Genomic DNA, 24,565 nt, shown 5'->3' with positions numbered 1-24,565 from the left:
GTCATAGCAGGCAATTAGACCCATGGACTGACTGATCATTGCAATCTCAATATAAACCATGCACAGGCCAGTTTGTTTCATGGAACTAAATCGCTATCTGGTGCTATCAAGTTTCAAAAACAAACAAACAATAAACAACATTTCGCTTATACAGAGGCGAAGATGCGTTTTAACACAATATGGCCTTATGCATGTGGTATAATAGTAGTATAATAGTATAATTAAACCCAATGAAACCCAAATATGACATACAGTGTTAATTCATTCTGGCATTTCAGCATCTGGTTGTGTTAACAATAACGATGTGTCTGTCATGTAGATTGTGACAAGTTATGAGGGTTAGGTGGAGGTTAAAACAGCTAATAGTGCCTTCCAAATGTCAGAAATTCCACTGCATGATGTAGCTGGACAGTTTTTTTCAGTTTGCTCAGTACCACATAACAGCAAATAAAGAGGTCCGGGAGGATTTCAATGTCAGAAACTGGGTGGACTCACAGACTCTCCAGGCTTCTGGTGCCAGTGAGGTCTGGAAACTCCGTGATTTCTGCTGCTCCATTAAGTGATCTGAATACAACAGACAGAAATACACGGCACTGCTACACTTTCCCTTCATATGTAAAATGGACTGAATTGTAATTGAAGAGTAATCCACAATTACAATGAGAGCGGTCATAACAAGACTATACAGTTATTTTTAGTGTATAAAAGAGTTAGCAGATATAAGCTCCAGCAGATATAAGACTGATTACTAGGGATGTCCCGATCAAGTTTTTTTGTCCCCGATCCTGATCCGAGTCATTTAATATTGAATATCTGCTGATACTGAGTCCCAATCCGATACTTGTATTTTCTTAGATAATACAGTTGCACAGTGCACATTTCAAGTACATTAAAGGTATTAAAATCAATTCAGTGTATATGCTTGACAACTGAATAGCAATGCATTAAGAAAAAAATTGCCTGCATCCAAGCTGTTCCTTATTTTTTTTATCTTTTTTTTTTCATTTTACAAAATAACAATGTAAACCTTGTTGTAAAGCTCCGGTGGGGCAGTGTCTGAAATGTAGTGTCAAGGGGGTAGGGCGTACCGTGGCTCCAAAAGCTCCAAAAAAAGACGGCGAAAACCTGAGGTGCGTTCAATTAGCAAAGAAAGGCAAACATTCGTTGACACTGGCAAACAGTTTTTCGTTTGCTTTGAGTTCACTGCGAACGTTTGTGAACACACACAAACGGTCTACGGAGGTAGTCCTCGGCGAATAAACTTGGATGCTGGACTAAGGGAGATGTGTGCAATTATACCAGAAAATACTAGTAAGTGTTTGATTGTATTTAATCTTCTTACAACATTTCAAGGTTAACTTGTCTAACTGTCAGTTTTGTTGATATTTTTTCTGAAAGCCTCTTTTTGTATGCTATTGTTATCAATCCTAGCATTAGTTAAGCGACTGTATTGCTCTCTGTGGTCGTTAGCTTAGGCCAACTCACATACATCACATACAGCTAAAGCGTTAGGTGTTTCAATTTTGAAATGATACCTTGGTTGTTGTTAGTAGCCTTGAGGATTAATGTCGTCGGAGTGTGCTGACCTAAGAAATGTTCAAATTTAAAAGTTAAAAGAAAACCCATTCGCCTGGAAGGTTGCCTCGGTTTGCAGAATTTGAAAGCACCTCTGTATTCACTACCACAGTGATGGGGTGGTCATCCAAAGCGATTGATTCAATTACCCTCTTGGTAATCTTTTTGGCCTTGTTGCTGTCTCGAGGAAATTTCTATCTCCTCTTAAATGTATATCCTCCAATGTGTGTTGCTTTGGAGCAGCCTTTGTCTGAGCTACCTGACTGAACTCTGTATTCCGTTGAGTGTTTATTTTTTAGGTGCCGTATCAAAGCAGCAGTAGCCTATTGAAGCCCCTACCGCCTCGAGAAATGCTCACATTACAAACATTACAAGCGGCTGCTTTCCTTTCCCAATTTAAAATATTTCTACACTGCAGAAATTTTAGCCGCGTCCTGCCACAAATTATGCTCTCCGTTTACGACACCTGTGTGACAGCTGACATAAAACAAAGGATGGGGCTTAGGGTCGTGCTCAGTAAAGCCGATAACGATCAGTTAAAAAATGCCTTGATCGCCCCAATACCGATCTTTGAGATCGGATCGGGACATCCCTACTGATTACATTTCAATTCTGTATACGCAGAGAATGAAATAAACCTCTCTGTATTACTGTAACAATCCTCTATCTATTATCATAATACTCTGTCATGTGCCATGAACATTATTCAATGAATCATTGGCAATTCAGTTCCTTTTCTGAGCTGTATGAACTGAAAAAATCTTCCCAACCCTAAACATCAGTGCAATTATGCAAGTGAGTTTAATATACAGTTAAATATAGTTAAACACACAAGTTAAATATACACATTATTTTTGCGATGAAAGTCCGCAGCTCTTAATCTGAAAACCAGAAACAGTCAACTCACAGTGTTCTTAGCTCTGGCAGGTGCTGAAAGGCAGACCTGCCAACAAACTGAATGGGGTTGTCGTAGAAGAATCTGTAAGAAAACAGAACAAGGTGTGAACCTGGGCTGTGATCCAGATATACAAAACTTCCCCCATGATCATTGTGTCCTCTGGACTAGATAAAGGCTGCAGGAGCAATCCAAACCCATGAAAAGCTCATCTCAAGGAATAGTGTAGAGAAAAATGATAGATGGAACACTTTAATTTGTTCCATACACAGCAGGACCGTGGGTCCTTCAAGCATATTGTTAAACTCTTGCCCTCTCTTCAGAACTGCACGTCACATTCCTGGTACATCTGACCAGCCAGCTCAGAACAAGATATTTAGATTTTTACCTGCAGTGTTGCAAGCTGGGATGTGAGAGTCCAAGTAAGGCTTTTTGAAAAGTAGAATGTAAATTTCAGTAAGATATTGGCCCTAAAGAGAATCCATCAAGTAAAGAAGGTTCTGTTCTAACGGTGGATTACTGTACTGGCCAGCTGCACATGTGGCAGGAACTAATATTGCTGGAAGTCACCAGCAAAGATGAAACATCAGGGGAGAATCATTTGGCCAGCCAAATAAGTGTGACCGCTTTCTAGTCTGGACACCATGCTCAGGACATGGGTCTTGCTCCAAATCAACATTAGGCAAAAACATCATAAGGGTAATTAAATTTTACGCAAATCTACAACCAAGAAGCATATCACTGCATGAATACAGTCTGCAGTTTCGACCAACTTTTAACCCAGAGGAGTGAATACGTCTGTCTTCAGAGTACATTTGACTTGCTGTGTTCTTATGCCCATGGCAAACATGTGATTTATCTAAAGGGAATTTTGAGCAACTGTATTATCATACAGAGACTACCGCATATATGGTGACTGATGGTTACATATTTTGCAAATATAAGACTTGCTGGCCTATCCAGCTTCATGTGCTACTGACAGGCTCACATTATTACGTTATGACTGAGAGATTACAAGTTCAACAAGCTTCTGGGAAGACACCATAGATGCTATAAATCACTATACATGCCAAGATGAAAAGGGTCATGCTAATGCATTCTTGAGAGGTGATCACTGGAGTCACTTGCTGCTTGATAAATGTAGCTAGTTAGTGTTACCTACATTGTAAGTAGAGAAGGATTTCCAATGAAAGCATGTTCGGGGATGGACTTGATGTTGTTGCTGTGAAAGCCCCTGGAAAGTGAATATTAGACATATGGTTAAAGGCCCAGGGGAAAGTCAGTGCAGCAGTAGCAACAGTACATAGAGACAGCATGCATACTCACAGCTCCTTGAGGTTTGTCAGGGTTTTGATTGCGACAGGGAACTCTTCCAGATTGTTGTAATTCAAATCTCTGTGAGAGAAGTGAAGGAAGTGCAGTTGCCATCACAAACTGTCTTCACTAAATGACCATGCTCTTTCATCATGAGATTTGATGTGTGTCATTTCATGGCTGGGCTATGGCTTTAGACTACACTTAGGGACTCTCTCGAGAGTCATAAATAATGAGAAATGACTTAATAAACTATGTCTAGTAAGAGTGTGATTCTGGGGGAAAGACTATGGTTACTCCAAAATTACACCCACATGCCCTAAACAACCAACCAACAACCTTAAGATATGTGAAAGATACTTCTACTGAGAAGCCACGTTGACACTATCTGTACGTTCCAGACCACAGAGGAAGGGTGAAAGGAAATAATACACAACAGTCACCTTCCTCCGGGCAAATGAATGAAGCCAAAGGAAGCCCCTTTCACAGCAACCCAAATTACCTAATTTGTTTGTGTGACTAAGGTAAGCAGCAAATAACTTCTCTCTTTGTATATGAAAGCTGCTCTGGCATATGAAGGCACTCTGAACGACGGCATTATCCGCTCACAGGATTCGCACCAGAAGTCATGTCCTCTCTCTTTACTGTATGATGAGATATCACCAAGATAAATTTAAAGAACGGAGGACCAAACAGGGCAACGTGGTAGCAGCATTTTCTCTTTGTGTCCTGTGAAAATATTTCCACCATTAACCTAGGGACCCTCACTTTACATCTGTTCCAATAACAAATAAAGAGTGAAACAAATGCACACACAAAGATACAACCTAAAAGTTGTTTAATTCCATGCTTTCACAAAAATGCATCTCTTTCAGTTCCGGCCTTTTCCCTGACTCGAAGACGATTTCCATCAAGAAAGCAGTCTTCAGTCTTCAGGTCTTCACCTGCTTTCAATTACATTCAGTGATCCTTCTCTGGGGTGCAGGTGGCCCTGCATTACTGGTGCATTAGCACAGATCCACTGTTTAGCCAGATGCACTCCAAACCATCAACACGGTGGAACAAACTCCCAGATTGTGAAAATACCATTAAATTGAAATTGCTTCAATGTGCAGGTCTATTTTGTGGGTGACTTGGGACCAGTTTGCACATCCCTGCCTGTCTCTTGTGAGAAGACTGATAGCCTTTAAAGAAGGGTGACACTGGCATACGCCTATCAACGATCTATGGTCAAATCTCTTCACAAGCTTTTAAATTTTTGTGGGAAGCGAGTGAAGCCATCTTTGGGATACTATCAACTATCAAGCACTACGAAGGAAGTATTAGAGTTGCAGTCTTGCCAAAAGGTTGTCTCAGCATAGCAGTAAAACAACACTGAGACAAAACAAAGAGCTTGTGCTGATGTACATTGAAGGTAATTATTTCAGAGTTGTGGCCACACACTGAGATTCAGTGGAGCAGCAGCCAAAGCCTATCCGAATGAGTAACACTTGTATATAAGAGACTTCATTTTGCGGTTCAGCTGGGAAACATAATGAGTATGTCTGTCTCTTAATACCTCATGAAAATATCTGCCGTGTAAACCTTGTCATACTTGCGATCCGTTTAATTAAGGAGCATACAGTAAGTCATTGGTATGGAATAACAAAATTCAGCTAAATGAATAAAGGCTTGTTTGAAGCACACAATGTATGGTTTTATGCCTAAACTTAAGCTACCCTGAGAAATTTCTTTGAGGTCTTTAATTTTTTTAAAAGAATTTCATGAAAGGAATGAGGGAACATGCTCGGAGTGTTCCAGAAAGAAAAAGGGAGGAGGGGGGGCGGATGCGTAAATAGTGGTTGGTTATTGAAATGACAAACAAATAAAGTTTCTGAAGTGGGAGTACGAGAACATGGACAGGGGAGTAGAGGTTAATGAATAGCCCCCTGTCCACAGAGGTGAATAGATTTCATTTGACACGGAAAGAGTTAATGTGGGAGTGGGTGCCCCCACAGTGCTGAAACACATCCCCCCTCCCAAGGGAGAATATGCAAGCTGTGTCCAAGCATCTGCTCCCATTAGTGAAACAGATTTGGAATTGAGGTTAGACAGAGGGGGGACTATATGGTAAGGCACCTCAGAACTCTTGGCAGAAACTCTCCAACCTGTCGTAGGCTGTGCCTCCCCACTTGATGTTGCTCACATCTGACAAAAGGCTAATCCCATCTGAAGAACTTACCGTGTCCCATTCAACTACAGGCCCATTTAAAGCATGGAGCCAAAGGAAAGTATGCAACAGCTTCAATTAAGCTTTGCAGAATCTTTAACTGAGATAGACAGAATGACATGCCAGTGACCGTTTGGGTGCCACACCATTGTGAAGTTCAAATCTTCCCAGACTTGCCAAGACTGTTGTTGCTAGTAGTATATACTGTATGATAAGAGCTTTATTGCAACAACTTTGTTGTGCCTCTGTTGTCAGAGTGGGAACCTTATAATAGGGCATGACATATCATACAAGTGCAGTTGGAGGAGAAATGGAACCATAAAAAATGATTTGTGATGTTGATGACAAGTTAGTGTTTCCAGTAAGAAGGTGTTGACTGATAACACGACAGAGGACTGACTGACATATCTGATTACTCCTGTGATTTAAGCAATGCCTCTTTCACTGAGAACATACATGGCTTTGCATATGCATTTGAGTACCTTCATATTTAAGACAAAGTGTCATCAGCACATTTGTCATTCACATGAAGACCAACAAGAGTCCAATCAGTGGGCTTTTAGGCAATACTATGCATTTGTGCAAAAAGAGAGAGGGAGGAGAGAGAAAAAGAGAGAGAGGGAGAGAGTGAGAGAGAGAGGAGGGGAGGTGGGGAAGGAAAGGGGGTCTTGAAAATGCCAGTTTTCTGCATGTTAATGAAAGGTCAACTCACAGAGTTTCCAGGCTCTGGAGTCCGTAGAAGCACTGCGTTCCCAGGGAGAGGATTCTATTGTTATTGAGATGCCTGTGGAGGAACGCAAAGAGAACAGTCAGATGGACAGTGCCAGCAGGTCTGGGGGCCAGCGTTTCTGATTGGCAGAGGGAGGAGAAAACAAAGGCAAAGAGGACTGAGGAGATGGGGGTAACAGAAAAAAGTAACCCCCCCTCCCCAGCCAACCCACCACTACCCAATCTTTACTCATTACATGCAAATTAGTGCGACTGTAAAAGGATATGTGAACATCAAAGAGAAGAGTGCTGCATCTGATTAGCTGCAATCTGGAGCAATTTGAGAATGATGCTGAAGGAACCATACACACACCAAATACCAAATGCCTACATTATTGTATCAATAAAAAGGACTCTCTGTTGTGAGAGAAGGTAAGATAGGATGTGTTAGGAAAAATGACTTTTAATAGCAAACATGTAAAGACTGTGCAATATTCAGCATAAACTATGAAATTAAAACCCAGAGAAAGAAAAACATATTGTTGGTTGCCCACTATTTTTCTTGCTATCAAAACATTTGTTCACATAACAGTAGGACATTAAATAATCATATGTAACTGTGTTAAATGACTGGCTTGTCAGGCCAATGTGGTGGTGGAAGTTTAGGGAATCCACACATCCACAAACCGCTAGCTAGTGCACACCAAGGCACTTTGTCAACCACAATGTGGACCCAATGCAAAATCACAGAACCCTGGGTCTATATGATTCAATATTCTACTTTTCATTTCTCTCCCTCCATCTGTTTTGTTTTTCTCTCTCTTGTTCTGTCTCTTTCTTTTCCTATCTGGCCCCATAGCAAAGTCAGCCCATTTGTTTTCCCCACCCCCACCTCTTGACTCGGGCAGATCTGACCAGCCTAGAACTGCTCCTGGTGCTGAAGAAGAGAATTTGGGATGGTCTGCTGATTTTTAAAAGGGTAAAGCAGAGAAAAAGTGGGGGAGTGCAAGAGAAGGAGCTGTGTGGGGCTGATGAGCATATGAGTGTGTTTATGAGCACGTTAGGGGGGTGGATTTGGATACGAGTGCTAAACTAAAAAGTGAGGCAGATAAATGGTGTGTGTGTGTGTGTGTGTGTGTGTGTGTGTGAGAGTGTGTGTGTGTGTGCCCACATGTATAGTACATAAGAGGATGTATGAGGTCCAAACATGAGTGCAGGAGACAGAACACATAGAGAGGTAACCACCACATGAAGTATAAAGAGTAGGCTGAGGTGTGGAGTGAGAGGGTGTAGAGACTGGTATAGGGAGTTGTGCGGTGGTAGGCAGTAGGATAAGGACAGGAGTCTGGCAGGGCCAGGGCTCCAGCTTAGATCAGGGCTTTAATGGATACCCTTGGGCCAGATGGACTTTGTGGTGGCAGCAGTTCGCCAGAAAATCAGTTGGCGCCATCCTGCTCTGCCCCCGCATTCTCCTGCTCTAGCTAGTGATGCCTCTGGCTGGTGATTGAGTCCACCATATTTCCTTCCTGTAAGGCCTGTATGGAGATGAGACCACAGCCACAGTGGAATCACAGTGGAGTCATCACCATACATCAGGCTGCTCTGGTCCATAATTAAAATGCTGGCTCAAACTGCATCAAGCACCATTTTTGCCCTTACATCACCATTATTATTACCTTACATTATCTCAAATGAAATATAACCTAAAATGAAACATTTCACCCTTACAATAAGAAAATGTTGTCCATTTATGATTCCCACGATCTCATAATGGGGAGCATACAGTGTTTTGTTGGGATAAGGTTTGAATAACCTTATAACCCCTGAGGGAGTTGAGAACTGTCAACACCTCTTTGAAATCTGTCAAGCATGATCCTGTTCATTCACTTGTTTTGTCTGTCTTTTTTCCTCCTCTCTTTCAGCAAACAACCCCTGTCATTAGTGTTCTTGATGAAAGGTGCTTGTGTACATTGATAAGTTAACTAGATGGTGAGAAAACGGAAGCGTGTGTGTGGGGAACACTTACAAGACCACCAGGCTGGAAAGGTTGGCAAAGGCTCGGTCAGGGATGTAGACGATCTTGTTGAGGGCGAGAGTCATGGCCTGTAGGGATGACAGGGCACCCAGGGCATCCACAGGCACTTCAGTCAGACCATTGTCATCCAGCCACAGGTGGCGGAGCGAGGTCAGTCCATCAAAGCAGCCCCGGGGCACATTTGCAATGTGATTGGCATCCAAACGCCTTGCAGTGAGGGCAGAAAGTAAAACTTAAAGACATGTTAGAGGCGAGGGAAAGCACAAGCCATCAGTTTGCACTGGAAATTAACAATATTCAGGACTTGTTAGTCCTGTTAGGACTGTTTTTTCCCCGTACAATTTCTAATTTGGAAATGCTCATGTGCTATGTCATGGTTTAGGATTGTACTGAATACTGACATGATCTCATTTGTTAAAACTATTCATTTCAATGGGTGTAAGTGTTTGAGAATGAAGAACAATTTCATTTCAGAGTTTGTCTCTGCTGTTATGGAGATGAAAGCTTGGTTTGGTTTGGCCTGTGTGGTGAGAGGGAACGCCTAGGACACCCGTAAGTACCCAGCTCTGAGTAGGCCCTGCTCTGAGCTCCCAACAGTGCAGACACATTTGTATATTTATCCATCCATCCAGCTGACGCCTATCGGCTTAAATGTCTGACGAACGCCACACAAATCCCATTAAAACAGCCATATTATACTTTTTCCTCCTTCTGTTCTTGTGAGCGTGGTTTTCAGAGTATTTACAAGTTAGTGGGGAGGAAAGAGAAGGGGCATGAGAGAGAGTGGCCTCATCTACACAGCCTTAACGGCACAGGCTGCTATCCTCCTGGAGTTTCACTGTCAAGTCTGGAGCTAAGTTTAGAGCTAATGGTGTCAAGTCATGGAGCAATGTTTAGATCTAGTGGTGGGATGAACCTCTTCTCCAAACAAGGCGAGATTACATCAACAAACTGTTTCAGGAGGGGCATGGCCTTGCCGTGGGACAAATTGGCTATGCTTGTCCAAAGCCACCCACGAGATTATACAAGAGATTATACAAATAATAATATTAATAATAATAATAATAATAATAATAATAATTATTATTATTATTATTATTTTGTTTATTTGTTTTATTGGTACTGATATGCCAAGTTCTCTGTGAAGTAAATTAAACTATCAGTGTAAAACGTATTTCTCTCTCCATCTTGCTACCTCATCACAGATTTGCTTAATAACATATCCCAACCTCCCAACTATCAAAAATTCAAATTCAGTTCTTGGGAACAGGTGACTGAAATTTAGTCTTCAAAGCAACTCACACGTAGCTGAAAGTGAATAAATAAATGAATGGAATTGCTAATGCTTTGCCAACCAGACTGCACTGTAATAAACCTGTGTGCACTGTGACAGGCTTTGAAGGTTTTGTTTCACGTAAGGGGAGAATAGGTTGTGAAGTTTCAACAATGGGTGAAGTGTCCATGGAGGATTCATCTGAAGAAAATGTGAGACAAAGTGAGCTTTACATTAAGGGCAATTTAGGGAGAGGGATATTTGAATAGGCTAACCATTTCAGCAAAACCGAGACACTTTAAACCGAGACATTGTAGCAGTATAGTTCAGTTATTTGTATGTTTTTTTTCCTGTTTAATATTTCCTCACAAGTTGATTTATTCCTCACAGATCTATCAGTGAAGTTCTGCAGCACACTGCAAGCAAGACTTCTATAAATAGTGCAGAGCAAACGATCACAGATGCTAAAGTGAGTTTTTAAAACATTTATGTGCCCAGAGGTACCTGTCATAAGTACTTCCACTGAAGGAAATATGCATTCCCCAAATGCTACCAAATTTGACAAAACTCATGACATATTTCATACAAAACATTCTCAAATGAAAGACTAGGGGCTGACTACAGTTCTAATTTGCCATCTTGCTGTGTGTGTGTGTGTGTGTCTGTATATACATATATGTGTATATATGTTCATATGTGTGTGTACAGTCTGTATGTATGATTGTATGTATGTATGATTATGTGATTATGTACAGCTTTTATATTTGGTGAGACAAAAATGGACACGTACACTATGGCTATGTCCCTAAATCCTTAGTCCTTTTTTTTTCCTTGTTTGGAAACTGTAGACCACACAGTGTGGAGAAAAGGTTTTGTCCTTCTTCATGGTCCCCAGAGTCTAGAGATGCAAAGTTCCCTAAGCATTCATTTATGCTATTTGTGTGCTTTAGTTCTTGATTGTTGACAGAAGACTATTTGGTAAATATGGACTACATTAAATTTCAACCTTGAGCAGACAAAAAGTAATGTATGTATATTTTTTCAGAGGGAGGGTGAATTTACAAAGAATGCAGTCCAAATGTATTTCAAGTTCAAGGGAACAATTTCCTTCATTTGTCTTGCTGACATATATATTAGGGGACCACATAGTCTGATGTTGTGAGATGACCTTGAGAAACAGATGCTGGATTTACGTACAAAAATGACAAAAAAAAAAGGGCCAAATAAAAAAGTAATATAGCGTAAAGCAGTATCTTTGGCTTATGCCAGAAGCATAGCTCTCCAGTAGAACCCAGGCCTGACTGTCGATCTCACTCACTCTATGCCAAAAGCTATAAGGCTACTTGATGAGGCTGCTCACATTTCGTAACAAGACAACTGTTGAGTCTGTGTGCACCAAACAGGGTGTTTTGTTGTCCCAAGACTACATTGTTTTGATAGTGCTCTATATAAATTCTTGTGTTCTATATAAACTCACTGGAGATGCCAACAATGAATAACATGAGGGAACATAGCAGAAAAACAAATACTGTTCATGGAATCCCTAAAAACATTTTCAGCTTTGCAACACAACTGATCTGAATGCATGTTGAACGTACGTTTTCTTTTTTGCTGAAGCTTAAGTAAGCATTCCTTGACCATCTTCTAAGGTGACGAAAGAACTCTTGACAGCTTCACACATTGTAAACTTCATGCACTTGTTAGAGCATGTCCATTTCAAATGCTTAGGTCTGGATAGCCTAACTGTCACTGTGAAACCAAGAGAAATCAGATATAGTCTGTTCTCCTCCCGATTGCCTCCCCCATCAACCCCATTTAGAAGAAGGGAGGCATTTAGGACACAAAAGCCCCCAGCAAAAAGGAGCTGTCTCCTCCTGATGACTATTACTGAAGATACCCCTGTGTGACAACATATTCAAATCTTCCCTGGCCAACAATAGCCACACTGTTCCTTCTGTTAGCTGGAGTAGAGAGAGAGAGAAGGGGAGGGGGTTACACGGGACAATACTTATGGATTAATGTGATCTTGGACTGATATTCCACGTGTGTTTGGGGGAGAGAAAAAAGAAAGACAGGACAGAGAGAAAGGTAAAGAAAGGGGAGACGGATCCCAGCTCGACTGCTCTGAAAGACAATCCCCACTCTGCTCCCCTTATCGTTCCTCCTCCTCTTATTTCTCTAATTCTTTCTCCACTGATCAAAGGGAAGGCCTCTTAGTGCCCAAACTGATGTGGACTGGGCTCCAGCTCATGGCCTTTCCTTGTATGGTATCCCATCCCCTGCCTCACTGTTCCCCCTTCTCCCTTTTCATATGCTAATTCAAAAAGGTCCTGGCCACTTACGAACCCAAGCCTGATAAACGACAACATAATTGTGTTGAAACCGAACCTTAAGGTGCCTGGAGATTCCTTTAAAGAAGAAGATGAAGACATGGAGGACAGATGGAGATAGTGGAAATGTGGATGTGGTGGTGATGATGCTGCGGGGGGGGGGTGGATTGTGGACAAGCTCATTGGTATTGAGAGATGAACTGAAAAGGCTACTTCTTTAGTTTGGGTTTGGACAGCAGAGACAAGGTGTTGGGTGGATACTCACAGGGACTGGAGGTTGCGTAGATTCTGAAAGGCCTCACTGGGGACCTGCTGGAGTTGGTTGTTTTGGAGCATTCTGTGTGGGAACACACAAGTAGACAAAAAGAGAAAGAGGAGCTATTAGGTCCAGCGAGGACAGAGGTAACCACAGAAACAGCCTATCAAAGCGCCTACATTCAACAAATGAGCAGATGCTATCATTTCAGATGCTCTTCAGAACATTATTGACATGGTTTTCCTCAGTGTGCCTGATGCCAATCTGCTGTCTCCACGTTGAACCCATTGGATTCACTGAGCTGTGGAACTTTCAGCAACTGAGAGGAATATAATCCATCTGAGCCACTAATCACTGTTAGAAACTAACATTGTGTGGTAGTGTCAGGTTATCACAAAAAACATTGTGTAAAAATGTTGGTGTGGTGTTACATAATTTGTATAACTGCAGCTGAGGACCATAGTCTGTGCAGGACAGGCAAAGTGGTCAGATCATTGGATGTGGGCCCCTTCCCAAGCTTGCTGGAATTTCGGGCTTAGAGGCAGATGCGCACTGGGCCGCTTCCACTTTGACTAAGCGGTGAACGTAAACAAACAAATAACTCATGCACTCATTCCAGTTGGCGATGTGAGTATGTCACACATTCTTGCAGCTGACCCCGAAGGCCCCATCCCAGATGTACAGTAAAGCTCTTCCTGACAACAATCAGACAATGCAATGCCATGTACCCTCTGCTGACATGAAACCTGGGACAAACATAATAACAAAAAAAGGGAAAAGAAAGTACAAAAAACTAAAATGAAGGTTTTGCTCAGAGCAATACAGACGCTTCTGAAATGAAGGAAAGGATCTGTTTAGGCCATCTGACAGTTCTCCAAGACTGTTACGGTGTATTATTCTCGGAACCCTCTGCCTCAGCTCCAAAACACACAAAAACGTGTCACAGATTTGACAAATGGCATGGCACATTCACATCCTTTATCAGAGGTGGAGAGCAATGACTGTAGCCCCTCGGCTTTTTGGGGGGGAGCACACTCTCTTTGAAGTAGTTGGAAGGCTGAAGTGATTTGGCTGGGGGGGGGGGGGGGGGGGGCTGGACAGACATGGACAGCCTCTCTTATTGTGACAAATAACATGGGGCTGAAACCCAGCTCCACATTGTTGTGGCTCCATAAAGAAAAACAGCACTTTCACAGGAAATTTACTTTTACAGAGCTCACTTTCTTTCGACATTTGTTCTGTATGTCACAAACAGGTTTTTATTTACTTTTATAGCTGCTGCAGCAAGAGGCCAGATGTTTTTGAATAAGAGGTAATAAATTGAAAACTTGTCCCATAGCCTTAACATGTGCATCTAGGTCTAAAGGTCCATGACTGTAAGGACTGTGAGTAATTAGGGCAGTATTTAAATCAAAGAGGAGTGCGTTGCATGAAAAATATGTAGGCACCAGAATAAAGAGATCACAAAGAGTCATCCTATGGATCAAAAGTTCTGGATTACATAAGCAGGAATTGGGAAACCAAAACCTGACTGCCAGCAGAGCTCAGGTACTGTGTCCCTTTCACAAGCAGAATCTACAAGTCAACACTTTCGTCTCAACACATCATCTCTAACCAGTGTTCATGGACAGAGTTTGTGTGATGAAGGGCAGATGTAAGTCTGCCTAAAGCTGGAGATGAGGTATTAATTGCAGGTGTTTACATTAGAAGAGACAGAGAGAGAATTCCCTAAATGTAGGTTTTCTCTCCCTGAATTCAACATGCTTTAAATTTTCAAACAGGCTGAAGCTCAGTTCATCCTCCCCTTAACCTGTGGGCTTTTCCTCGGTAGGCAAAGACTCCTCCATGAAATTTTGAAATCTCAAGCAAATTTCCCCAAGTGGTAAAATTGCTTTCCTAGACTTTCCAAAGATTAACCCCTTTTAACACCAATTATTAAAGATTACCAGCACATTTCTGTAATTAAAGATGCCTGAAAATCATCTCTTCACTCAAGCAGTTCAGAAGGAGTCATGGTGTAACTCTGACCACAGGGTCATCTTTCAGTGGAAAGCCTGTACTCTAGATAAATGAAAAAATAAATGAAAAATAAAACACACTATGGCATGTCTCTGCTTTTAGGTGAGAAGAGTAAAACAGTGGAAAAAAATTCACTTACAGAACTTTGAGATTGAAGAGGCCTGCAAATGCTCCTTTGGGAATGTATGTCAAGTCATTCCCTGCCAGACGCCTGTAAAAAAAAAAGAGAGAGAGAGAGAGAGAGAGAGAGAGAAAGAAAAATAAGGGGACTGAATTATGAAAATGTTCTGTTCTTTTTCATTTCTTGTTATTTCTTTAATTTCTTAGATTGTGATGACTCCCAGTAGAGATATGGCTTAAAAACAGGTACCAGAACTTTTTTCCATTGGGAAACAAAGAGAAACCCTGTCACACAGCTCTAATCAAGATTTTTCTGATCATCTGATACCCAGTGACTATCATGCCTTGCCAGTTTTTCCTTGCTAACTGCTATTGAAGTGAGTGCCAAATATACATATTCAATTGATATTTACATAACAAATACCCAACCAAACTAACACTGAGATTTGAAGATTAGGACTCTTATGTAAACACTTGATTCCAACAAAGGGATTTCTGCTGCTTTGGGGCAGGTACTTATGCAAATGCTGGGCTTTGTGGGACCAAAGTCCACAGGAATGCTGATGAAATTGTACAGGAAAGAAGCATGTAATGAGTTAGAGGCTTGTTTTCTCTTTACCCACAAAGAAAGAGGACATTTTGAACCTGTGTTCTGAACTTGTCTGTAATACATTTTGAGGGGTGAGGTCATGGTTAGTTAAGAATTCCCATCAGAAAAGGCATTATGTATGGGTTACATAGGTTGTGTTTTTAAATGTCAGGGGGCTAGGGTTTGAATGGCCATATTTCAGTATCTTTAATGTGACACAGTAATTAACTTGAGACAAGGACAGATGAGTGAAACAGAAAAAAAACCCCATCAAACCAGCTGCTGTTTCACATTAGCATCAGACAGTTGTCTGTGCGAGTGGGCCATATGTTTGACCCTTCAGGGCCACATCTCCTGCATCTAGAGTGCTATCGCAGCAAGCAGCAGTAACAATGTCAATGTCTGCATAACCCCAGGAAATGAGACAGAGGAGCAAGGGTAGGCTATGAGATCTCAACCACTCAACGCGCCTGACCTGTGTCTTGTCAGACTAGTGTCGTTTGTGGCACATCAGTGCTGAATCTTGCTCCTGGTGGGAAAAGCAGGGGGGGAGGCCCTGGATGAATGAGGGCACTCTCCCAAGACAGGCGCATGAGTTGCCAGCAGACAGGAATAGCACCTCGCATCATGTTCTGGGCTTTCTGAGAAAGGGTCAAGCTGCGTGCAGAGAGGGAACCTTTGGATTGGAAGTGACATCAAATGATCCACCTGAGCACACATTCCAGGGCAAACACTGCAGCCTTACCTCTCTGACTGTGCTGGCCAGTATCTCTCTCAAACACATACTGGTTTTGGCTGCAGGTCCAGCACAGCTGTGAGGGTCATACAAAAGCCACAGCGGGCACACAGAGGGCACAACCAGGGCGAAGGTGGGCTCCTAAACAGTGGTAAACTGTCCTCCCTTTAAAAACAGGCATTTTACAGCATGCCTGCTGTATGGGGGCTTGACTCCATGCATATGAGAAACTAGACTCAGAGCTTGTGATTGTGTGCCACCTTGATTTATTTTTTATGATATAACAAAGAATAATTAACACAATTTATAGCATAATTTAAAAGAAAAACATCTTCCATGTTTACGGAACATATTTTCCATATGAACTATATGTCTCCTCATGAGTGACACAATTTTGTTGGTGAAATCAGATCTTCCTCGACACCCCATACCAGGGAGCCTTTGGAAGCATGCTTGTAGGCACGCATAGATCAGGTATGTCTTCAACGACAAGCAGCCTGTGCCTGGTTCACTTGTGGCAATGCCCCCTCTTTCCGTCCCTTTTGGTGTGCCTCTAGTCCACGAGTCACATGCCATGATATTTCATTCATGGAACGCCCTGCTCACTGACGCAGGTCAACGTGCCTCTCCGCTACACCAGTGTGGCTCTCGGGTAGTAAACATGCAGCCAAAGAGCAGCACGCCACTATCAGAGTACTGGTTACGTAGCTCCCAAAAACAGCTGCTTGGCAAAGGCCTGGGATCCTCTCCTCCCTGGCTCTGGCCAGTTTCTTCCTATTCCACAAACTCTTGACTTCGGCCCTAACCGGACACAGTGAACATAGCCACAGAGATGAGAGATGACATTGTTTTCATGCTTTGGGCATCTGCTCTTAGGAGCCCATAAACAGATCTGTTTTGGTAACAAAGCCCTGATTATATTTATACAGTGTGGGAGATGGGGAGGGGTGAGAGGAGTGGGAATGTGTCATCACTTGCTCTGATTATTGCATTAGGGAGATACTATTACTGCTTTTAACTGAGCTGGGCAGAGTTCAGCTGCCCTGAATAGCCAGCATTCCTTCTGTGTGTGACCAGCTTGTGGGCCAACCTGGAGGAGGATTTTATGGCGCGATACAGCATACTCAGCGAACGCAAATGAGAAACACCCCTGAAAATCACTTCCATTATAAAGTGTGAAAAAAGGAATGGATCTTATCTGCCTAAGATGCCAAAGTATTCAGCTGGAACTGCTTCACACAAATGATTTAAACAGGTTGTGAATTTTGGCAAAGATTGCTTAAGGACATTGGAACGATATAAATATTTGTCGCCCTTCTTGATAAACATTAAAATTGGGTTTCTTAGAAAGGGCTGACATATTCTATTGGATAAACCCCTGTGGTTATTAGGACACTGACATAATAGTCATCAAGTCAATACGTGGCAAAAAGCCAGCGTCTTAGCACATTACACACAGTAAACTGTTCTCAAGGTTTCTCTGAGGAGTGCCAGATTGGGTCGTGTGGTGTAGCTCCTCCCTGGGTCCTGCAGGATTTCATTAGCGGAGAGGCTGTGTCTTTGAAGAGGAACCTGAGCCAACCAATCCCCATTTTAATTTCCTGAGCCCTCCATTTAACAACTCCTCACAAAAGACAGAGCAGACCCTCTAGGACGGAGAAGTGATAATAAAGCAGGGGGATTTAAAGTTCAATATTTTTTGGGGGTTTTCTGGTATTTGACCCAAATCTCTGGCAAGTCTGGAGATGGTGGCAGTGTTGATATTTTAGTTAGCTTCAGAGTGGGGATTCCAGTCAACTGGTTCCTGTTGTTTGCCTCATTCTCCAAGGACATCCTTGCTAGCTGCACCCGGAATTTTCCTACCCATACACCCATTTTTTAATGAAACTCCACAGTTGCATAAGATGTGAAAGTCAACAATGTGACAATTTGCCCCAAAGTGGCTCTTAGTCAAATGTGTGCATGGAGGATTTCTACTGTTTTATTAAGATCTGATACTCACAGTTCTTCAAGGAAGTGGAGATTGGACAATGCACTGCTGGACAGCAAGGTTATGTTGTTCATGCTGAGATCACTGTAGGGAGAGAGAGAGGGAGAGAGAGAGAGAGAGAGAGATTAATCCTGTGCATGCCACAAAAATGCTGTTAGGTCTCCCTGCCTCTAAGGCATGGCAGTTTTCTAGTAACAAACACCAAACATTCAGGCAGATTAAGTTCAGAGCAAATCATTTCCCCTCGTAACTTCCTATGTAAACAGACTTTGACAATACACACAATGACTCCCTTCACTCAAAGGCACTATCTCCAACATCTATTCTTATCTCTTGTTACAAGGAAGCCAGGTGGCCTTAAGGTCTCCGTATGTCCGGAACAAAAATCCAATTGTACAGTGTGAGCCCTCCCTTGACTTAACACGTACATCAAAGAGGAACCTTGTTAAAAGAGTCCACAAAACAGCTTAATGACCCTTGGTGTTGGGAAACATCAAAAGCAAGATTACGCTGAAGAACCGCTGTGAGTGCTAGGTAAGGAGGGCAAAGTGAGTAAACAGCATCATGTACCTGGGTACAGCTCAGCTACGAAACTCCACTGAAGGCAGCAGGGTTCAAAACAAAGACTGTCGGGGCTATAAAACCATCGGTTTAACTGAGGATGTAAAGCACGAGGCCATGGGAATAAGACAGAGTGTGAACAATTGTCCTTATGCCTTCAAAATTCAGATTCTCCTGAGACTACAAACAGAACATCAAGTTCTTTAGGGAACCCAGTGTAAAAGGAATGCAGGAAGTTTAAATGAACAATCTTGACTAAATAATGGTCCAAAATTAAGCAAATGGGAAGACAGAGACCTCAGCTGTTTTCACACCATGACGTAGTCATTTATATGTGACGACTGAAGCTAGATGGGAATAAAAAGTGGCCTATTTATCTGTTTAGGTTAAGGGTAGGCCTTGGAAAGCAAAAGCTGTGGTGTTGCCAGTCAAAACTGTGTGTAATTCTCTTTACATCATCAACAGTTTCTATTTGCCTTCATCTAATTATCTAGATGGTTTACAAGAGACTGAAGTGCTGCTTTGTGTGTGGGTCTGAAATCCTTTGGGCTCCAGCCCAGTGCACGGTGTATTACTTAGCAGTGCTTCTTGTTTACATTGGAATACATTCAAGGCCTGTTGTATTACAGTAGGCACAAATATGGGCACAGGAACATGGAACTCTGTCTTTGCACTGCATATTTTCACTCAGGCACAGTTAAGGCAATCTGCAGAGCATTGCACAAAATGGCATGCTGATAATGACCTAGAGTGACTACGCCCATCTATCCGTCTCCTATTACAACAGTTCTTTGGGTTTCGATCAGTAAAGCAACAGGTGCACGACCAGATATGTGGGCACAAAAGCTAGATTGCAGTATGCTGAAATTAACCAATTGTACTCTCCTATCAGTTTTTCACAGAAGAGCGTGGGCGCCGAACTTGCTCTTGTTTCTCCTTACTGCCAAAGCGGGGACCTGAATCACATTAAATATGACAAATGAGCCCAAACAGGGTGAGTAAGGGGATCTGCATACAGTTTCCTTGCACAGGAAACGAGCTTCACTCTAATCAAACGCTACAACGGGCCCAGCTAAAGGTGATTAGGTTTAATGTAGTGGAGAGAGTGGGTGCTGCTGAGAGTGGGCTGTGGCTGGGGGTTAGATGAGGGAAGAGGGGGGACGATTTCACAGTTCCTCAGTGTCTTTCCCAAGGGTCTAAAGTATCCATGCTGATTCTCTTGGAAGGGGGTGGTGGGGAGGGTGGTGGGTGAATTACAGGGCAGCTGACACACAAGGGGTAAGGATGCCTTTTCAAAAAGACTGGTGGCCTCTCTATTTCCCACTCTCCTGCTCTCTCTCTCTCTCTCTCTCTCTCTCTCTTTCTCTCTCTCTCACCCTTGCCTATGCTGGTGAGGACACTCACGTCTCAAATGCAGAAAAGGCAAAACAAAGGGAGGCTTGTTGCCAGGTTACTCACTCTGTCTGGGTGAAGTTGTCTGATACCTATCAATATTGTCTCGTTTCTTTGGGCTCGGTTGAATAGCTTACCAGCACATGGAGTCATGGTGTCTGCAAGGTACACAATGGGCATGCAGAAGAGGAGCGGGCAGAGGAGAAACATGCGGAGGAGAGTCCATAATTTGTCTGACGTAACTCTTGCAATTAAGTGCACGAAGTGTCAGATTAAATCAAAGGAGCTCTTTATTTAGAGGAAACACGGAGGCAAAGATGCCAGGACACTTGGCTCTTGGACTAGGTTTGTAAGATGAGGCAATTTCAAAATGCTTAGCTCAGGAAACTCATTTTAGTGATTCATGAATAAACTCATACGTTCTTTCAATCCAACAAACACTACTCATGATCATGACACACATCAATGAAATGTCCACAGCTTAGTGGAAAATTGAAGTTTGATACAGGGCCAGTATCAAGTGCCCGGTGTTGTGTTACATGGACCCGAAAAGCTGTCTCTCTGTGCAGGACAATAAAACAGTGAGTGGTGAATCAGGTTTCTTTGGGCCATAAAAGCAGAACAGCCTGCACCTGCGGCATCCAGGCTTTTCTCCACAGTGGCGTGGAACATCTGGTGCTAAACCCACCCTCTCCATATCAGCCAGAGTGACAGTGGCTGGACCAAGACTAACGCTGAAAGGAACACGCTCCATGACGTCTCCTTGACCTCACTGAGAGACAATGGTTAGGTAGTAGGGGTGACATGAAAAAACACTGGCCTCTTGGGAGGAGGGCTCAAGGACTGTACATGACTGCTGGTTACAACGGTTGTCTTGCTACTTTACAGTGAGGAAGAAAAAACAGAATGAAAAAAAGTCATGCATGCACACATGCGATTACTAATAATGTATCCAGGGCACACAACTCAGACATTTCCATTTAGTCTCAGATACACAGGTCTGAGGTTGTGCAGTTGAGATGAGGAGACTTTCAAATGATTAATGTTTGCAGAGAGATTACATTCTCATAGAACATTTATTTAAAGTTGTTTACAAGCTGATATTTTATTTCACTTAATAAATTGATTTCAAAGCAAAAGATGGAAACTGTACAGAGTGAAATGTCATATTATAATATGAAAACATTCGAGCAGTATTAATGACTATAAATCGGTGCAATCAAACCAGAGATTTCACAGCATAGCTTCCCTCATGTGGCTATGAACTGCTCAGGAAACACGCATATTTCCATCTTAATGACACAATAAATCAAAAGTAAATACTGCTCTGTACAAATAGGATTTGAATAGTAAATAAAACAGGTGTGCATGAACATTTCCCATAAGATTTATAGATTATTAGCCAGACACTGGGTCAGTGTTTTGTGTGTGCATGTTCACACTAATTTTTTGTTTGAGATTTAAAAAAAATGGATCAGTAGAATGTCATTAATGTTTTGTAAGTGAGAGAGCCCAGTCATGTCAAATTGGTCTAGACAAAAAGCTTTCCAACACATAAACATCCCTTACCCCTAATGAGTTTCCACACTTTTGGCTGTATCACATTAATCAAGTACAGTGTACACCAAGTGACAAATTTTACAGCCTGTCTTGGGCTACACATATAGAACTCTTCCAGTCCCACCAAGTGGCTCATACAAAACCCTCCAGTTCTCTTGCTACAGCATAGTAGCACCTTTGGGACTAGTTTATTTATTCACCTGCATGGGCTGTGGTTCAGACATGTAGGCATGCTTTCAGATGAATTAAATTCTTTCTCTGGTGTGATGCTTAGACTTGATAATTGTGCAACCCATTCAGCAGAGCCGAGACTGTCGAGAGTCTCAACATTTGCAATGCAAATCCTAAAACAATATTCATTAGCAATGAAGCTGCTAAAATGGTGTGCCACAGAACTGTAATTCTTTGAGCTGCGACCAGCTGTGTGTGGTTTCACCACGTTTTTGTGTATTTGTGCTGTGGCAGATAAAAGAGTTTTCTTTCACCTGGGTGAACCTAAAAAATCTACGGTTAAGCCTAACCACTCCCTTAATGTGCTTCTGCTGTTCGAATCATGGAATGCTTAATTACTTGCTATATCACAGCAGGATTATGCCTGAGGTTACATGGTGACAGGCAGATTGCAAACAGAGTATCTCTATGAATGCTGATGAACCAAACCTTTTGGAATCATTAGACCAGAAAGGCACAATCATTCATGTCATACTCTCACCCAGGTCCACAGGTCCACAGAGTTAAAGTAACAGGCAAACTGCATGTGAGGACATCCTTGATAAAATACAGAGACCTTCATGTAAAGACTCAAAATGACCTCAGATAAAGTGAACACTGCTGAGCACTGCAATTTGAGACTGTGTGTTCTTTGGTTTTACCGACATGTGTTACAGCAAAGCTCTGTGGAAACCTTTCAGCCTGTTTAAATCACAGACAAAGACTTTCATGTTTTTCATGTCCACAACTGTACTTTCGATAAAGTGCTATTTTCATCTGGTTGAGGAAAGGAAGGTGAGTGACATGCGGGTGCCTGGGATTCCCTGCATACCTGGGCCCACTTTAAGGCTGTCACCAAAAGAGAGAGGGATAGAGAGAAAGAGTAACCCTCATCTGCCAAAATGGTGAAAGGAGACAACTCATTTGAAGTGAGCCGAAACACACAGGGGTGAAGTGGAGAATGGCCTTTCGTGAGTGCAGCAGCTCATAAAAAAACGTTCTGTGTCTTTATAAATGTCCCTTTAAATCTTAAGCAAGGAGCCCAGAAGAGGCAGGGCCAGAAAACACTCTGACACACAAAATAAAGACATCAAGGTCCTTGAGGAAAGGCTCCTGAGGGGGGCAGATTTAAGGCAGTGTCCAGTGGCTAAGCTTCAGTGCTCTGTGCCCGTACACCATCACAAAGGACTGCCAGTGGACAGCTGCTCTACACTGGGATGATTTGTGCACACTTGTCACTTTCTCTTCACTGCCCGTGGTGAAACGTAAAACATCTCAGCAGGAATCTAAAGGCAACAATGCCCAAGCAGTATCGTCAGTCTGGGTTCACTTAGGTGAACTCAGATTCAGAGTGCTTGCAGTCAAACCACGTTGGCTTTTCTGGTACTTGAAAAATTGTGATCTGTCAAGATAGGAGGAATCATGCTGAGATGTCTGCAGATTCTTACAAGAACTGAAAGTACAACTTGACCAAGTCCTGGGAAACAGATCATTTTTTGGAAAGAAATATCGGTTAATATCAGCAGAACAAAATGGAGTTTCACAACGAAATATGCTGGAAAAGATAGGGGAGAAAAAAACAACAACGAAGAAGCATCCTCAACTCGATTGTGCTTTTGGTTAACCATTCCCTCATTTATAACCAAGATGCCTTAAGCTTTGCGAGTAAGTCTGTGGTAATGAATTACAAGCATAACATTAAAATAACAGAGTGAAAGCCTGATAAAAAGAGTTGTGTGAAAAAAAACACTTCCTTCAACAAGCATCAATCTTGCAGATGATCCAACAGCTTGCAAAACATTACTCAGTATTAGTTTATGCAGTGAGGTCGGGGGGGGGGTTCTTCCTTTCAACATGCAGAGTGGCCAAATAACAACTTGTCTGTCTGGCTGTCAAGTCACTGATTAGCCATTAATGAGCAACCCCTGCTTTCCATTGGAATATCTCCAAGGTACGACTACGACGGCAAAGCGTGCCTGTGAAATTGGCATCACTGCTCATGTAGGTGGGTGCCCAACAGGTTGCTTACACTTTCAACATTGATAACATTGTGCCATACTCAAGCCACACAACCAACAGGGCAAATCGACTGCTCTGATTTCTCCTGTGGATGATTAACATTGCACTCTAAGGGCTTGGTCAGGGTACCTTTTATTTGTTTGTTTTTGTCAATCTGTGTTGGGAAGATCAGGGGGGAGGCTTAAGGTGACTTGGTAAACTTTCCTGGTTGTAAAATCTCAGTTGCCCATGTCTCTGTAAGGTAGTATCAGCACCTACTGAAAAGCGTCTATGTACGATTAGAGGAAAAACAAACTGACAACATGGATTGCGGAACATTAGCCAAATAAACAAATAAATAAATAAAGTGATTTGACTCCGTAAGTGTTGCCGATCTGTTTGTCTATAATTTAACACCTGTACACCTCCAGAGTACAATCCATGAATGTGAGCTGGCCTGAGCTCATCTGTCTTTACTCTTCACAGAATGCTGGCACAATCTGCAGCATGTGAATGGCCCCAGGGCCAGACTCAACTGTGCCAACATTAAGGCATTAACATAAGAACTCTCTCTTATAAATGCAGCTGCCCCCCCCCCCCCCTTTTCTCCTGCACCAGCAAAGCTATTTTTAACCAGAGACATTCTTTCAAAAGAAGACAGGGTTGGTAATGTTCATGTTTTGATTTGCTCACTTCTTGAGATATGACTTTCTTGAAAGGAATATTATGATTATAAGGGGACGCTTACGTCTCCTTGTGGGCAACACAAAAGGAAGTTTGCACAATGTTTTTCAG

At 42.3% G+C, this 24,565-nt stretch overlaps 1 protein-coding gene across 4 annotated transcripts in view; it reads right to left on the bottom strand.

Moving 5' to 3' along the window:
* The window catches only part of LOC115825408 (leucine-rich repeat-containing G-protein coupled receptor 5), a 44,868-nt gene that overhangs the window by 8,850 nt on the left and 11,453 nt on the right, over nt 1-24,565 (bottom strand). For 2 of the 4 annotated variants that reach the window (XM_030789242.1, XM_030789249.1), the window contains exons 2-10: nt 18,062-18,133; nt 14,754-14,825; nt 12,605-12,676; nt 8,728-8,943; nt 6,706-6,777; nt 3,797-3,865; nt 3,633-3,704; nt 2,483-2,554; nt 496-564 (exon numbers count right to left, since the gene is read on the bottom strand). In XM_030789242.1, the coding sequence (XP_030645102.1) occupies nt 496-564; nt 2,483-2,554; nt 3,633-3,704; nt 3,797-3,865; nt 6,706-6,777; nt 8,728-8,943; nt 12,605-12,676; nt 14,754-14,825; nt 18,062-18,133 (786 nt within the window). The remainder of the gene's footprint in view (nt 1-495; nt 565-2,482; nt 2,555-3,632; nt 3,705-3,796; nt 3,866-6,705; nt 6,778-8,727; nt 8,944-12,604; nt 12,677-14,753; nt 14,826-18,061; nt 18,134-24,565) is intronic. The other 2 variants (XM_030789256.1, XM_030789263.1) reach the window with 2 other exon arrangements.

Source organism: Chanos chanos, chromosome 1 (genome assembly GCF_902362185.1).
Source record: "Chanos chanos chromosome 1, fChaCha1.1, whole genome shotgun sequence".
NCBI classification, from domain to species: Eukaryota; Metazoa; Chordata; class Actinopteri; order Gonorynchiformes; family Chanidae; genus Chanos; species Chanos chanos.
The sequence above is the reverse complement of the archived record's forward strand: the minus strand, read 5'-3'. Positions and strand labels throughout refer to the sequence as shown.